The 17,335-nt window shown below is 41.4% G+C and overlaps 1 protein-coding gene across 5 annotated transcripts in view; it reads left to right on the top strand.

The window, feature by feature from the left end:
- LOC135508980 (uncharacterized) overlaps positions 1–17,326 on the top strand; it is a 29,770-nt gene extending 12,444 nt beyond the window's left edge. For 3 of the 5 annotated variants that reach the window (XM_064929233.1, XM_064929235.1, XM_064929234.1), the window contains 8 exons: positions 192–996; positions 1,220–1,685; positions 1,809–5,879; positions 6,018–6,143; positions 6,291–6,444; positions 6,692–6,797; positions 15,297–15,478; positions 16,665–17,326. In XM_064929233.1, the coding sequence (XP_064785305.1) occupies positions 192–996; positions 1,220–1,685; positions 1,809–5,879; positions 6,018–6,143; positions 6,291–6,444; positions 6,692–6,797; positions 15,297–15,478; positions 16,665–16,765 (6,011 nt within the window). In that variant the 3' untranslated portion in view covers positions 16,766–17,326. The remainder of the gene's footprint in view (positions 1–191; positions 997–1,219; positions 1,686–1,808; positions 5,880–6,017; positions 6,144–6,290; positions 6,445–6,691; positions 6,798–15,296; positions 15,479–16,664) is intronic. The other 2 variants (XM_064929237.1, XM_064929238.1) reach the window with 2 other exon arrangements.
- Positions 17,327–17,335: the final 9 nt, after the last annotated feature.

The raw sequence follows: 17,335 nt of genomic DNA, 5'->3' as shown, positions 1-17,335 counted from the left end.
GTTAAAATTAGGTTCAGTGGGTTGGCGAGGATATTTCTTACTATTGCAAGAAAAACATTATCAACTTCAAAAAAGTAAAAAAAATAAAAATAAAGATCTTTACTAAACAATATGCATGCAGGGGGACTGCTTTACAGCCATGTAGGTATTGCTCATCACCATGCGCTCCTTTGTGTCTTTTGTTTCTACAGGGTGGTTGCATTATCGCTCACCAGCTGCTTTAGAAAGGGAGACAGTAGCTATATCCTCCCAACTAGTGATACTTGACCCGGATGTCAGCCGTGTTGTCAGTAGGAGTAGGCCCTGCGAAGGTGCCAGCGCTGTATCGTGCCCACCTGCAGAGTCTCTGACCCTATTGGCCGATTTGGCTCGCAGTACCAGTAATGACAAGGTACTAGAACAACAGTCAGACCCAAAGGCTCTTGAGAAACAAGATGACCACCCAAGTTTGGTGATAAGTGACAACAGTGTCAAAGATGGCATCTCTCCTCATGATCCAGATGGTGAGCCAGAGTTTGTCCTTCCTGCTCTGCTGAAGCACCCTTCTGCTGCTAGGCTTAAACTCCCCCCTCAGTCTCCGTCACCCAAGGGGCTGGTGGTGGGGAGTGGGGAGCGGGTTGTGTTAGTCTCACAAGAGCATTCATACTCACTGCCGCCATCCTCTCTACTATTGGGTTTGTCAGGTTCAATCGTTCAAGTCCCCATTTCGGAGGGACTTCAGCAGCATCGCAAGGATATCTTTGCTGACGGAACTCAAACACTACGGGCCTTCCTGTATCAGCAGAAGGACCAGAACAGGAAGGAACCGGGATTGGCTCGGGAATCCCTGAGCAGAGGAATCGGGTGCAGGCAGAAGTTCCATCGCTTCCGGCGGTTCATTGAAAAAGATGGCTCAGTTCAAGTGACAAGACTGTGGAAGGAAAACTATAACTTTAATTCAGACAGCAAGTTTACCAACGACCCTAAGGATAAAACAGTTATTAGAGCCCTACATGGGTATGTACTTACAATCACTAACTTAAATACTAATGTCTTCAGTTTGATTAGTTATGCATACAGTAGCTAGAAGAAAGGATAACTGAAGAGTTTGCTAGAGACCAAAAGCTGATACTATATTACTCACAGTGGTTGACTAATTGTTTTGCCTGGATTTGCAAATTAAAACTCTGATTTTTCTCTGTCCTTTCCCTTCATCCCTCTGCACTCCCTCTCTGTACAGCCCATGGGATTTTGACATTAAGGACACAAAGGAACAGGTTCAGCTCATTATCCACATGTGGATAGGTCTTTTCTACAGTAGGTCCACTGCGAGGTTCTGCCAGGCAGACTCAAGTCTAACATGTTTGGAAAAAAAGGATTCTATAGAAGTGGCTCATGGAATGGTACCAGCCCAGGTTCCACTTGGGACCAAGACAAGTTCCCCTGCTTATATAGCCCTCTCCAGGATACCAGAACCTGACGTTTTGGACCTTAGTAAAATGGGTAAAGAAAAAGCACAACCATTAAGCTTGGAAGCTGAGGTATTGGACCTTTCAATGAAAACAACCTCAACTGCGCTAGACTCTCTCGACACAGAGTCTAAGCGGAGAATAGATTTGAAAAATCATCCATCATACCTACCAGCAACTGGCCTGCACAATGAAACCATCTCTTGTCCACAACAAAGTACAAATGTTGAGTTAAAGGTTGGAAAACAAATATATTATATATTTAAACCACATATGTTTTCCAATAAATCTTTTGTAGACTTTTTTTGTTTGTTGTTGCAATGATTAATTGATTTATCTTGGTGTTCTCTTTCTCTACAGGTTTACAGAGACCGTGTGGACAGCGCGATGTCAGAAAAATCAAGTGACCTGGGTGATGATGAAGACTATGAAACCAACAACCATGAGAATGACAGCAAGGGTACCCTCCAAAATGGTGTGTCCCCTTACGAAAGAACTTTGGAAAGTGATCGATCGTACATACTTTTGTGTGAACAGGCAGCAAGTGTGTACATTCATCAAGAAAAGCCCCTGGAGACTCAAACTGCTCAGGTTTTGGAGGGCAACAACAAAACGCTCCTGGAGACTCAAACTGCTCAGGTTTTGGAAGGCAACAACAAAACGCTCCTGGAGACTCAAACTGCTCAGGTTTTGGAAGGCAACAACAAAACGCTCCTGGAGACTCAAACTGCTCCGGTTTTGGAAGGCAACAACAAAAAGCTCCTCCAAAAGGAGGAGGAGATGATGGGTGATGGAGAACCAAGCGCAGTGTGTCTTAAAACCATGGGCTCTAAGGATGTCAATAAGGAGCAACAACTTAAAGATAACGATTCAGTCAAAACAATGCCATGCACAGAAGTGCAGATGGATGGTGATGCTGCCAATATGCCTGACACAGCTGAGCGTAATGCAAATGAAGCCAGAGATGGGGCTCACGTTGTCATCTGTGATGGCAGTGAGTCAAAAGAGGAGTTGCACAAAGCAGATCACAACGTGAAGGATTCTGTTGAACCAGCAAAACCAGAAGCAGTGCATGCTGGGAAAGATACCACAAACAAGGAAATTACTAAAGCACAAACTGCTGTGCATGTTGGGAAGGATTTCATTGATAACGATAAGGCACTCAAAGCAGTGCACAGTGAAAATGTTCCCAGAGATTATGGAAATACCAAAGACCAGGTGCGAACTGCAATGCAGGATGGGAATGATACTAGAAATGAGACCCTACCAGCGGTGATTTGCGGAGAAGATTCAGGGGATAAAACACCACCCGTGGTGTGTGATGGGAACACGTCTGAGGCTGAGACACTACCAGAGATCTCACATACTGAAAATGATTCCCAAAAAGCAACACTGGCAGTGGTGCATGGTGGAAATGATCTGAGAGATACGACACTACCTGTGAAATGTAATGGCAAGCTGTACATGGATGTAGAACCCACTGTAGTGCATGATATAAATGGTTCCACGGATGAGGAACTACCAATGGGGCAGGGTGGAGATGTTTCTGCCGGGACTAGCAGAGTACTGCCAGAGATGCATGGTGAGATTAAATGTAAAGATGTACTGCCCACGCAAGTATTTCCAGTATGCGATGGGAACATGCCTTTTGGAGGCGAGTTTGACACACTCATTCAGCCCAATAATGTTTTAGGAGTGGCTAGACATGAAATAAATGAGTCTGATGTACAAACTAAAGAACAGGAAAAAGAATTGATGCAGGGTCAGAGTAAATCTGATGATGTCACAACTCAAAGTTCCACAACATTCCCGCCAGGGTCCCAACATTCTCAAGACGAGACATTAGAAAGACTGACAGGTCAGGTAGAAATACCACTGATTCCCAGTGAAGACATCGCACACACAGATGTTCTACATTCAATAGGTGAGGCATCAGAGATGGCGCAAGGTCAGGTAGAAATTCCATTTATTGGAGTAGAAATACCATTTATTGGAGTAGAGAAGAATAGCCAGGATATCAATTACACAGAGGTGCATGATTCTCCCCCAAGTCAGAAAGAGACATTGATCACAGTCTGTGATAGTGCTAATGTGTTATCAGGTGAACTGCTAGCAAAAATATTTTCAAAGGGAACAGAATCTGTCAGTCGATGCCCAACTGTGGATGAGGTGCTGTATGGTTCCATCCCCATTCCTGACATCTGCAGTGCCTCCTTGGCCATCTGTGATGACGATGGGGTCAGCAAACCCCTCGGCACTGGGGAAGGTTACGGCAGATGCCCAACTCCTACAGAAGACGAGCCACCTTTCGTTCCAGGATTTTCTTGTGACCATCACACACCTAACACTGTTTTGTTGCCCGATGCGAAAGACACCAACAGTCCCAACCTCGATAGTGGTCTTACGCTCATTGAAAATGAAAAGGATCATCATGAACCAAGTCTTAGTCTCTATAAAGCTAGGGCTGCTACTGGGTTGCACAATCTGCATAAATCCAGCAACAATAACAAACCAAATAATCTGGAAGCCATTGATAATCGGTTCTCTCAATTATTGGCTGATCCTCGCAAGAACCCAATCGCCACTAGCACACCTCTCAACACTCCCTCATCTTCTTTAAAGGAAAGAAGCGATGACGATCCATATTCAAATACGCGACTTTCCGCTGTTGAACCAGACCTGCATGCTCATTCAAGTCGCCATGCGCTGCATAGTTTCTCTTACTCGTTTCCCAACACCCACTGTTCTTTAACAGAGAAAGCTGCCTTCTCTGTGCCATCAATCCACCCGGAAGTCCTGTCCAATGAAACAACATTAGCTGGGAACTTTAGTGAAATTGCTTTAGAAAGAGAGACTTGCTTGCGTCCTGATTTAAGTGAGCTCATCCTACAGTCCACCCGTCTGAGTATTCCAGCGAGCAGTGAACCTACAGCAGCTCCTCAGAACTTTTCAGTGCACAGTTTTACTCAGCCCCAGCCAAACAGCCAGAAACCTGCCATGATTGTGAATGTCTCCACGAATGAGGACAGCAGAGGACAGTACAACTGGGAAGAAGGACAAACAGATATTGACCCTATGTCTTCAGATGTCCTAAAAAGCAAACAAACCGATACCCCTGTCCGCTCAAACACTAATGTTCACCCTTATAACACACAGTATGCCACAGAGATGAGACAGATTGCAGGTTTGCAAGATTATGAGGATGTTATGGCTGATGAGAATGTTATGGGTGATGATGAGGATGTTATGGGTGAAAATGAGGCACCTTCAGTAGATAAAGACAACATTGAATCCAGTTTAGAGACCAATTGGATATCAGATGACAAACATTTAAGAAGTAAATTCCGGTTAAATAAAACAAGACTTGACTTCATCAACTCTTTACGCCAGTCTCAGGAATGGGAGCAAAGGGAATTTGATGCGGTTTTGGACTTCAACAAGCAAGGCACTTCCTCATCAGTCACCATCCAGTCTGAAGAATCAGACAAAATACTTTCCCATATGGAAGAGAACCAACAGGAGTGGTTAAAGTATTGTAGGGCTAAGAGGAGTGGCAGCCAGAAGGATATGACCAAGGAAGAAGACTCCTCAGTGGCAAAGCCACGCTTAGTTACCGTTTTGGATCACAAAGGAAACAGAATCACCTATGAAAACTATCCCGTTTTAAAACCTACAGCAAGCATGCACACATGGACAGTTCCTGACTCGAACAGACAGGGCTTGAGCAGTTTTCTGGAGTTCTCCAAGAGGTGGGATGATACACATAACGCTGATGAATCTGATCTTACTCAGTCATCTATGGATCTGGAGACCCTCATCTTCTCAGAGAGAATGAACCAGATGCTAAAAAGTAAGAGTAGTAGCAGCAGCAGGTACATCCGATCGAGACACCGCAGGTCAAATGTAGAAGAAAGAGCTTCCACCAGTAGCCCGGCTGTGACAGTGCACTTTTCTAGTCTACAGGAGGATCAGGACGGCTCCGAGGAGCACTGGGAGGCGATACCATCACTTGCAGGACAAAAGATCAGAGTGGAGATGCCTGAAAGGATGGCTATGCCTGAAGAAATAGATGGAGAACCTCAGCATCTTAAGAAACTTTCCTGTACAAAGGGCAGTGAGATGACGCATGTAAAAGTTTCAGATCTGGTTGTGGATAGTTTCAGGGTGTACCATGCTATGATGACTGAGGTCTGTGCAGGCAAAAAATACCCATCCAGAACTGAGAGACTCAAGAGAGAAGACACAAAGAGAAACAGTTCGCCAAAGTCTCGAGCTCCAAGCAAAGACAAAGACTTCTGTGGGCAGATGAAGGAGGACATGTATGACAGCCTGCATGATAATCTGAACTCTGTTGTGAGACAGTCATGTAAGAACAAGTTCAGGTTCTACATACTGGTGACATCATCTGACCCATTCTTCAGAGAGACGAAGGTAAGATGAATGTAAAAAACATTAGCCTATGCAGTGCAAACAGAACTGGGACTAGTCTATGAAAACCATTAGTACAATTAATGAAAGCCAAAATTAATTATTCCGCCACGTTTAAAAACAAGCATTTTAATTTTGTAGGAGCTGTTAGAAGCAGAGGGCCACATTGCGGTAGAACAATCTCAATTCTGCCTTGGAAAGGATAGTCCATTGTGCCCTCTACACATCATCTTAAGGAACGAAGATATCGCTGAACACATTTGTGAGGTAAGACTGTTATACCCATTGTAGACTTATAAAAAGTATCTCAAACTCCCGGAAAAGAATAACCAATCCAGGTTCGAAATCCAACTTTTTTGAATCGGTATACTTTCTCATTACATCGTCATTTTGAGATTTCTGTTCTACCCTCAGGTCCCTCACTTGCTTGAGTTAAAGAAGTCTCAGAATGTGTTGTTTGCTGGTATTGACCGTCCTGATGACATCGTGAACCTGACCCACCAAGAACTCTTCAGCAAAGGCGGTTTCGTGGTGTTTGAGGGAGCAGCTCTGCACACACTCAGTCTCAGTATGGACGCTTCTCTATTTGCAAGAGAACATATAAAAAGTGCATTTTCTACATGTTATTATGTTTTCACAGCGGTTATCTCTACAAGCAACTAGGATGTCCCTAGCCTGGTCCCAGATCAGTTTGTGTCATCATGCCAACTCTTATGGCTGATGTTTGGCAAGAAACAGATCTGGGACCAGGCTTTGTCCCCTCCCAACATTGCATGGAATGTGCGAGTCGCTGAGTAACTCTCGCTCTCTCTCAGGCAACATGAAGAAAATGTCTGGTTTCCTGGAGGGATTGAGTAAAAAAGGGAAGTGGAAATGGCTCTTGCACTACAGAGACAGCCGGAAGCTGAAAGAGAATGCACGGTGAGCTTATTCATGCGCTTGTAAGAACCTGGTGGCTACTTTGGATGTGTGTTGACGACTAGGGCTGTTAGGGCGGTGACCATATTACTCCCACACTGGCAGTCACCAGTCATGACCACAGTCAAATTCTACTTGACTATTTAGTCACGGTAGCTAGGCTTCCTGCTCTGATGCTGCCGATGGTCATTAGTAGCCTACCAAACGTACTAACTGCCTGGTGCTCAGCACTAATCACTCTGTCCCTCTAATCACTCTGACATCAATGCAAATGTAAACAAAAATCTAATCAAACACTTCGTGAGAGCCCATGAGCTCATGTTGTGCAACATTTCTATAGGCTATGTAATTGCGTGAGAAAACAGTTTAGAAGACCTTTTTAAAAAAGAGGATCCCATCCGCTTTCTGTAGGTTTGGCATACTATATTTCTCAACTTTCCTAATATTAAGCACATTGCTTCTCTTTACAAACAGGAGTATAACCCACCTGGCTGGCATGAAAATGAACCAGGAGAAAAGTGTCCTCCATTACGTATTTTCCCCTCGAACGAGACAGATGCATGTTAATAGTTCATTCTACATCCAAACAAATCTCACACATATTATTTAGTATATGTAAAGACCAGATTAAATCGAGAATAGTCTGATGGGTGACAATATTAGCCTGTCACTTGTGAATGATATACTATCACTTGTGAATGATATACTATCACTTGTGAATGATATACTATCACTTGTGAATGATATACTATCACTTGTGAATGATATACTATCACTTGTGAATGATATACTATCACTTGTGAATGATATACTATCACTTGTGAATGATATACTATCACTTGTGAATGATATAGATTAAATCGAGAATAGTCTGATGGGTGACAATATTAGCCTATCACTTGTGAATGATATACTATCACTTGTGAATGATATACTATCACTTGTGAATGATATACTATCACTTGTGAATGATATACTATCACTTGTGAATGATATAGATTAAATCGAGAATAGTCTGATGGGTGACAATATTAGCCTATCACTTGTGAATGATGTATTATCAGTTGTGAATGATGCCCAGCTTGTGTGTAGTAAGGCAAGAAACAGCACATGCCTTTTTTGGGGGCGACTTTTTCAAATCATAGTAGCCCACCTCATGTAGCCTAGCCCATAATCCTATATGTTTTATTAAGGTTAGTATCACACCTCATGTAGTCTAGCCCATAGGCCTATATGTTTTAATAAGGTTAGTATCACACCTCATGTAGACTAGCCCATAGGCCTATATGTTTTAATAAGGTTAGTATCACACCTCATGTAGCCTAGCCCATAGGCCTATATGTTTTAATAAGGTTAGTATCACACCTCATGTAGCCTAGCCCATAATCCTATATGTTTTATTAAGGTTAGTATCACACCTCATGTAGACTAGCCCATAATCCTATATGTTTTATTAAGGTTAGTATCACACCTCATGTAGCCTAGCCCATAGGCCTATATGTTTTAATAAGGTTAGTATCACACCTCATGTAGACTAGCCCATAGGCCTATATGTTTTAATAAGGTTAGTATCCCACCTCATGTAGCCTAGCCCATAGTCCTATAAGGTTAGTATCACACCTCATGTAGACTAGCCCATAGGCCTATATGTTTTAATAAGGTTAGTAGCCCACCTCATGTAGCCTAGCCCATAGGCCTATATGTTTTATTAAGGTTAGTAGCCCACCTCATGTAGCCTAGCCCATAGGCCTATATGTTTTAATAAGGTTAGTATCCCACCTCATGTAGCCTAGCCCATAGTCCTATATGTTTTAATAAGGTTAGTATCCCACCTCATGTAGCCTAGCCCATAGGCCTATATGTTTTATTAAGGTTAGTAGCCCACCTCATGTAGCCTAGCCCATAGGCCTATATGTTTTAATAAGGTTAGTATCCCACCTCATGTAGCCTAGCCCATAGTCCTATAAGGTTAGTATCACACCTCATGTAGCCTAGCCCATAGGCCTATATGTTTTAATAAGGTTAGTATCCCACCTCATGTAGCCTAGCCCATAGGCCTATATGTTTTATTAAGGTTAGTATCACACCTCATGTAGACTAGCCCATAGGCCTATATGTTTTATTAAGGTTAGTAGCCCACCTCATGTAGCCTAGCCCATAGTCCTATATGTTTTAATAAGGTTAGTATCCCACCTCATGTAGCCTAGCCCATAGGCCTATATGTTTTATTAAGGTTAGTAGCCCACCTCATGTAGCCTAGCCCATAGTCCTATAAGGTTAGTAGCCCACCTCATGTAGCCTAGCCCATAGTCCTATAAGGTTAGTATCCCACCTCATGTAGACTAGCCCATAGTCCTATAAGGTTAGTATCACACCTCATGTAGCCTAGCCCATAGGCCTATATGTTTTAATAAGGTTAGTATCACACCTCATGTAGCCTAGCCCATAGTCCTATAAGGTTAGTATCCCACCTCATGTAGCCTAGCCCATAGGCCTATATGTTTTAATAAGGTTAGTATCACACCTCATGTAGCCTAGCCCATAGTCCTATATGTTTTAATAAGGTTAGTATCACACCTCATGTAGCCTAGCCCATAGGCCTATATGTTTTAATAAGGTTAGTATCACACCTCATGTAGCCTAGCCCATAGGCCTATATGTTTTAATAAGGTTAGTATCACACCTCATGTAGACTAGCCCATAGGCCTATATGTTTTAATAAGGTTAGTATCACACCTCATGTAGCCTAGCCCATGGGCCTATATGTTTTAATAAGGTTAGTATCACACCTCATGTAACCTAGCCCATAGTCCTATATGTTTTATTAAGGTTAGTATCACACCTCATGTAGCCTAGCCCATAGGCCTATATGTTTTATTAAGGTTAGTATCACACCTCATGTAGACTAGCCCATAGGCCTATATGTTTTAATAAGGTTAGTATCACACCTCATGTAGTCTAGCCCATAGTCCTATATGTTTTAATAAGGTTAGTATCACACCTCATGTAGCCTAGCCCATAGGCCTATATGTTTTAATAAGGTTAGTATCACACCTCATGTAGCCTAGCCCATAGGCCTATATGTTTTAATAAGGTTAGTATCACACCTCATGTAGCCTAGCCCATGGGCCTATATGTTTTAATAAGGTTAGTATCACACCTCACACCTAGCCCATAGTCCTATATGTTTTAATAAGGTTAGTATCACACCTCATGTAGCCTAGCCCATAGGCCTATATGTTTTAATAAGGTTAGTATCACACCTCATGTAGCCTAGCCCATAGGCCTATATGTTTTAATAAGGTTAGTATCACACCTCATGTAGCCTAGCCCATGGGCCTATATGTTTTAATAAGGTTAGTATCACACCTCACACCTAGCCCATAGTCCTATATGTTTTAATAAGGTTAGTATCACACCTCATGTAGACTAGCCCATAGGCCTATATGTTTTAATAAGGTTAGTATCACACCTCATGTAGACTAGCCCATAGGCCTATATGTTTTATTAAGGTTAGTATCACACCTCATGTAGCCTAGCCCATAGTCCTATATGTTTTAATAAGGTTAGTATCACACCTCATGTAGCCGAGCCCATAGACCTATATGTTTTAATAAGGTTTGTATCACACCTCATGTAGCCTAGCCCATAGGCCTATATGTTTTAATAAGGTTAGTATCACACCTCATGTAGACTAGCCCATAGACCTATATGTTTTAATAAGGTTAGTATCACACCTCATGTAGCCTAGCCCATAGTCCTATATGTTTTAATAAGGTTAGTATCACACCTCATGCAGCCTAGCCCATAGGCCTATATGTTTTAATAAGGTTAGTATCACAACTAAAGTGTCCAAATAACTACTCTAGATGAAGCACATTAATCTGCTTTGTAACCGGCGGCATAAACAGGCGGTGTCTGGCGAAGATCATTTTCACCATAAAAATGCACCTTTATAAATAAAGCATTTCATGTATAATTGCATGTGGTCATTTTAGAGAATGGTGTTTTCCCGCTAATTGATTGCATTTTGGAACATTCACGCGTACAGCCTACTGCCGTGTGCGTATCGCTGCGCTTATCAAGGTGAAGAAATAGCCTAATAGTTTATCAACATTTAAAAAAAAAAATGTTCTGATCTGTTGTTTCAGCCTCATTGCTTTTGAGTTTTTTTTTATGCAAGTAGTTGTATTAATTTGGTATTTAATCGCAACCCACAACTGTCCCAGACGATATTTGGAATATTTCTCTCTCGGACCAATAGAATAGGTCAACTTTATAACTATGGGGGATAGTGGGGCGGCAGATAGCCTAGTGGTTAGAGCTCGCAAGGTAAAAATCTGTTGTTCTGCCTTGCCTGAACAAGGCAGTTAACCCACTGTTCCCCGGTAGACTGTCATTGAAAATACAAATGTGTTATTAACTGACTTGCCTAGTTAAATAAAAAGGTAAAATGAAAAAAATTGTAGATTGACATAGGCTAGTACTTTTGCTCTTCGTTAGGCCAACTCATCTTGTTAGCTGACGTAAAGTAAACGTGGACAGTTCTAGCATCTTCAATATGCAACTCGGAATTTGATAAGATTGATTAGCGCAGTTGCGTCCTCGATGTGTCTTGTCTTCACTTGTAGCCTACTTCAGAGCTGAGGTAGATGCCTGTAAGAAGAACCCTGTAGCGGTATTTATTAGAGAGGGGTAAAGAAAGATTTTGTTCGGGCGCCAGGCAGGTATTGACCATGCCGAAAGGAAAAGAGTAGAATAGAGAGAGTACCACTACCAGACCCACACACATCAGCAGAAGAGACTGCCTAGAGTGTAGCCTTTTTACCAGATAGCCAGTGGAGAGAAAAGAGAATACACACCATATAAAACCCACATCACAGCACAGGGGTAACCCCAACAAGAATACCTCATACAATAATACTAATACTAATAATGGCAGAGCAATTAAACAGCAACTCCATACAAGAACGAATCCAGTCATCAACAGAGGATTTGCAATAATCTGTATTATTTTCTAGTGGATGAGTGCAGAGGGTATGAATGTGGGGGGTGTTCATCGACACAACAAAGGCCTTAAAAATGTCCACAGTCTTCCCGGCACACGTCATTAGTACACCTCACCTCAATACAGTTCACATAACAATACACAACTTGCAAGCAACCTCCCTTTTAACTAAAATGTCCATCAAAATACTTCTGGCAGGGCAATAATAGTCAGCTCTAATGAACTTCAATGGGAAGTGCATTTGAAAAATAGAGAGTCTGTTGCAGGGTAAAGCACTGGAACGAGAGGGAAGAGAAAGAGAGAGAAAAAGAGAAATCTTAGCTGTGGTCTTCAGGCCTGCCGGTGTACGGTCTGACTGTCCGATGGTTTGTTGGTTTGTATGTTAAAGCTTCGCAACAATGTTGCTACTAATCCATGCGATCCATAACGGGCGCGGTCCCAAACAAAAACAACCACGATCGAAAGCGATCACACCGATGATTGAGTTAAATACTTTATAAACTACAAACGCTGAAAACAAACAAAACTTCTGCAGCACAGCACACACAATCAAACTGTCGCGCCACCCAAGAGTTCCTCCCCAAAGAGCTGAACGAGCTCTCTTTATTTCCTCCTTCCTTACTGCTCATGCGCTCTTAAAAGTGGCAGTGCACGGTGAAGGCTCCGTGCAGATTTCGCCACAACCCGATCACGTTACGGGCATTGGCTAATAAGAATTGAGATATCTGAGAACCATGTGAGTAAGAGGTGCGTGGTAGCCGGGAGAAGGGAATTATAATTACTATATTCAGCCCAAGGGCACAACGGCCACAAAATGCATGTTTTTATTTCAATTTTATTAGGGGGCATTACGGCCACACTAGAGGGATGCCGCCGGGAAATTCGTGGCATTATCAAGTGCTTGTCAAATTGTGAATGAGAGACTGATGAAGTGTTAACAGCCTGCTCAAAAAACAAAGAGCTCATGTCTTTCATGCAAGTCGCATCATGCAGCCTTAGAATGTATTAAAAATCAAAACACATAGCCCAACGTTTGTCAACGTATCACAACTAAAGTTGCATATATACAGTTGAAGTCGGAGGTTTACATACACTTAGGTTGGAGTCATTAAAACTATTTTTTCAACCACTCCACAAATTTCTTGTTATCGAACTATAGTTTCGGCAAGTCAGTTAGGACATCTATTTTGTGCACGATACAAGGCATTTTTCCAACTATTGTTTACAGACAGATTATAATCACAATTCCAGTGGGTCAGAAGTTTACATACACTAAGTTGACTGTGCATTGAAACAGCTTGGAAAATTCCAGAAAATTATGTCATCGCTTTCGAAGCTTCTGATAGACTAATTGACATCATTTGAGTCTGTGGGTCTGTGGATGTATTTCAAGGCCTACCTTCAAACTCAGTGCCTCTTTGCTTGACAGCATGGGAAAATCAAAAGAAATAAGCCAAGACCCCAGAAAAACATTGTAGATCTCCACAAGTCTGGTTCATCCTGAGGAGCAATTTCCAAACACCTGAAGGTACCACATTCATCTGTACAAGCAATAGTATGTAACAGTACGCAAGTATAAACACCATGGGACCACGCAGCCGTCATACCGCCCCAGGAAGGAAACACGTTCTGTCTCCTAGAGATGAACGTACTTTGGTGCGAAAAGTGCAAATCAATCCCAGAACAACAGCAAAGGACCTTGTGAAGTTGCTGGGGGAAAAAGGTACAAAAGTATCTATATCCACAGTAAAACGAGTCCTATATCGACATAACCTGAAAGGCTGCTCAGCAAGGAAGAAGCCACTGCTCCAAAACCGTCATAAAAAAGCCAGACTACGGTTTGCAACTGCATATGGGGACAAAGATTGTACTTTTTGGAGAAATGTCCTCTGGTCTGATGTAACAAAAATAGATCTGTTTGGCCATAATGACCATTGTTATATTTGGAGGGAAAAGGGGAGGCTTGCAAGCCAAAGAATACCATCCCAACTGTGAAGCACAGGGGTGGCAGCATCATGTTGTGAGGGTGCTTTGCTGCAGGACGGACTGGTGCACTTCACAAAATAGATGGCATTATGAGCAGGAACATTATGTGGATATATTGAAGCAACATCTCAAGACATCAGTCAGGAAGTTAAAGCTTAGTCGCAAATGGGTCTTCCAAATGGACAATGACCCCAAGCATACTTCCAAAGCTGTGGCAAAATGGCTTAAGGACAACAAAGTCAAGGTTTTGAGTGGCCATCACAAAGCCCTGACCTCAATCCTATAGAAAATTTGTGGGCAGAACTGAAAAAGCGTGTGTGAGCAAGGAGGCCTACAACCTGACTAAGTTACCAGCTCTGTCAGGAGGAATGGGCCAAAATTCACCCAACTTATTGTGGGAAGCTTGTGGAAGGCTACCCGAAACGTTTGACCCAAGTTAAACAATTTAAAGGCAATGCTACCAAATACTAATTGAGTATATGTAAACTTCTGACCCACTGGGAATGTGATGAAAGAAATAAAAGCTGAAATAAATCCTTCTCTCTACTATTATTCTGACATTTCACATTCTTAAAATAAAGTGGTGATCCTAACTGACCTAAGACCGGGAATTCTTACTAGGATTAAATGTCAGGAATTGTGAAAAACTGAGATTAAATTTATTTGGCTAAGGTGTATGTAAACTTCTGACTTCAACTGTAACTCTAATTGAAGCATGTAGGAGGATATGTTTCTTTGTTAAACTGCTCAACAAAGAATAGCCACGTGTGTGCACTCCCATAAGGACAATTGAGTATGCTATTCTGTTCTTCTGAAATATACTTAATTTTCTTCATATCATGTTCCTTTAGACCTGTCTAAAATAAATAATGGATTTATTGTGATGGTGTCGGCTATATTAAATTGATTTAATAGACTTTTAAAAAATGTAGATGTTCCAAAGGTCTTCATCAGTGTGGAAGCCAGGAGGTGCTAAATATGTGTTTGTTAATTAACGGTCAATTACCTTGAGACCGGCAGTTATTTACTTGACAATCACGGCTGACAAAATGTAATGACCGCCACAGCTCTAGTGATGACTTGATATTTTAGAGAATGAATTCTGTAAATGCCACAGATGTCAGCTCAAGCAGAAATTCCCTTTAAAAGTTGATTGCAGTGCACTCGTCATCAAAGACACTGCGTTTCATTTTATGTCGGCCAAAGTACATTTTTATATTTTAAAAGGTACTTATCATCCCGTAAAAGATCCTTACTAACCAAAAGAATTGTTCATTACACTTTTTATTATTCTATTTGCAAAATTGTATTGCTTTACTGTAGTGTGTTGCGATTTTAAATGCACTTTAAAAAAATTCAGTTAGATTTGATTTGATACAGGTCTAGGGCAGGTAGTCAAAGACACTGCATTTGATTTGAATCTTGGACAAAGTACATTTTATATTTCAAGGTAACTAATGATCCCGTAAAATCCTAACTGCCATAACTGTTCTTACCTCCCTCTACAGGTCTAGTGCGGAAGCACAGGGCAAAAAAATCTTCATGGACATCTGCCAGGAGGCTGGAATGGTGGAGGTCTTACCCTACCATGAATGTGACGTCATTTCAAGGGAACGACCCAACTACCTCCACTGTCTAGTTCGCCTACAGGTCCAGAATGTATCGGCTCGTTTACCTGTATTTATAACTGGTGAGATATCAGAATTTCCTATACAGAATTTGTTAAGATTACACGTGTAGCTAATAAATATACTGTACAAAAAATATAAAATGCAATTTCTAAGATTTTACTGAGTCAGTTGAAATGCATTCATTAGGCTAGATATCACAACTGGGAATACAGATTTGCATCTGAAGGTCACAGATACCTTAGAACATTTTTTTTAAAGAAGTTGTGGCGTGGATCAAAAAAACAATCGGTATCTGGTGTGACCACCATTTACCTTGTGCAGTGCGACACATCTTCTTCACATAGACTTGATCAGGCTGTTGATTGTGGCCTGTGGAATGTTGTCCCACACGTTGACCCCAGAGCACCCCAAACATGCTTAACGGGTTACATTTCTGGTGAGTATGCAGGCCATGGAAGAACTGAGACATTTTCAGCTTCCAAGAATTGTGAACAGATCCTTGCGACACGAGGCAATGCATTATCATGCTGAAACATAAGGTGATGGCGACAATTGGCCTCAGGATCTTGTCACGGTATTTCTGCATACAAATTTCCATTGATGAAATGCAGTTGTGTTCTTTGTCCATAGCTTATGCCTGCCCATACCATAACTGGGGCACTCTGTTTACAATGTTGACATCAGCAAACCGCTTGCCCACACAACGCCATACACGTGGTCTGCAGTTGTGAGGCAGTTTGGACGTACTGCCAAATTCTTTAAAAACAAGGTTGAGGTGGTTTATGGTAGAGAAATTAACATTCAATTATCTGGCAGCACCTCTGGTGGACCATTCCTGCAGTCAGCATGTCAATTACACACTCCCTCAACTTGAGACATCTGTGGCATTGTGTTGTATGACAAAGCTGCACATTTTAGAGTGGCCTTTTATTGTCCCCAGGACAAGGTGCACCTGTGTAATGACCATGCTGTTTATTCTTGATATACCACACCTGTTAGGTAGATGGATTATCTTGACAATGGAGAAATGCTCACTAACAGGGATGTAATTATTATTATTTTTTTACCAAATTTGAGAGAATAAGCTTTTTGTTCATATAGGAAATTTCTGAGATCTTTTATTTCAGCTCATGAATCATGGAACCAACACTTTGCATGTTGCATTTATATTTTTGTTCAATGTACATGAGGATTCTTAGTTGCAAGAATGCTGGTTTCTGACATAATTCTTTATTTATTTTGCAGACACAACGGCAGACAAAGCGTTTGCAAAACATGGGATCTTCACAATGAATATAAACTCTTTCCTGCTGATTTCTCAGAGTGACACATGCACTATTTCTTAAGCTGATGGGGAAGCTGTCCACAGAAGTCCTCAGTACATCAAAATGCAATAGCATTCTATTTATAAAGCCCTTGTTTTAGTTGTCAGAAAGTTGTCAAAGTGATTTAAATTAACCCAACCAAGAGGCCAATGAGCAGCGGCAAAGAAATACTCTAAGGAAACCTTCAAACCTCGAGAGGAACCACTCAGAAGGGGGAGGCCCCTTTAAGAAATAAACATTTCTATTCCAAAATCAACTTTTTGTGGAATTCTTGGGAGTTCTCTCAGAAATGTAATACATACTGACAATCTAACCCAGATCTAAATCATTGTAGTGTAATAATACAAAAAAAAAAAATTGTTTATATCAAGGCTATGAACATTTACTTAGATCAACGTTTTGGTTCCTTTGTGTAAATTGCCTTTAATTTCATGTAGATATATTTATTCGTAATATTTTTTTTTTTATAACAGGTAGATTGTGTATAGATTAACATCTGCTTCGGCATTATATTTCTTCAATTGTGTATTTATATGTTTGTAAAGACATTTATTGTACTTATAAATAAATTGAAGTAGTGTTCCTCATCTT

Source organism: Oncorhynchus masou, chromosome 22 (assembly GCF_036934945.1).
Source record: "Oncorhynchus masou masou isolate Uvic2021 chromosome 22, UVic_Omas_1.1, whole genome shotgun sequence".
NCBI classification, from domain to species: Eukaryota; Metazoa; Chordata; class Actinopteri; order Salmoniformes; family Salmonidae; genus Oncorhynchus; species Oncorhynchus masou.
The sequence above is the reverse complement of the archived record's forward strand: the minus strand, read 5'-3'. Positions and strand labels throughout refer to the sequence as shown.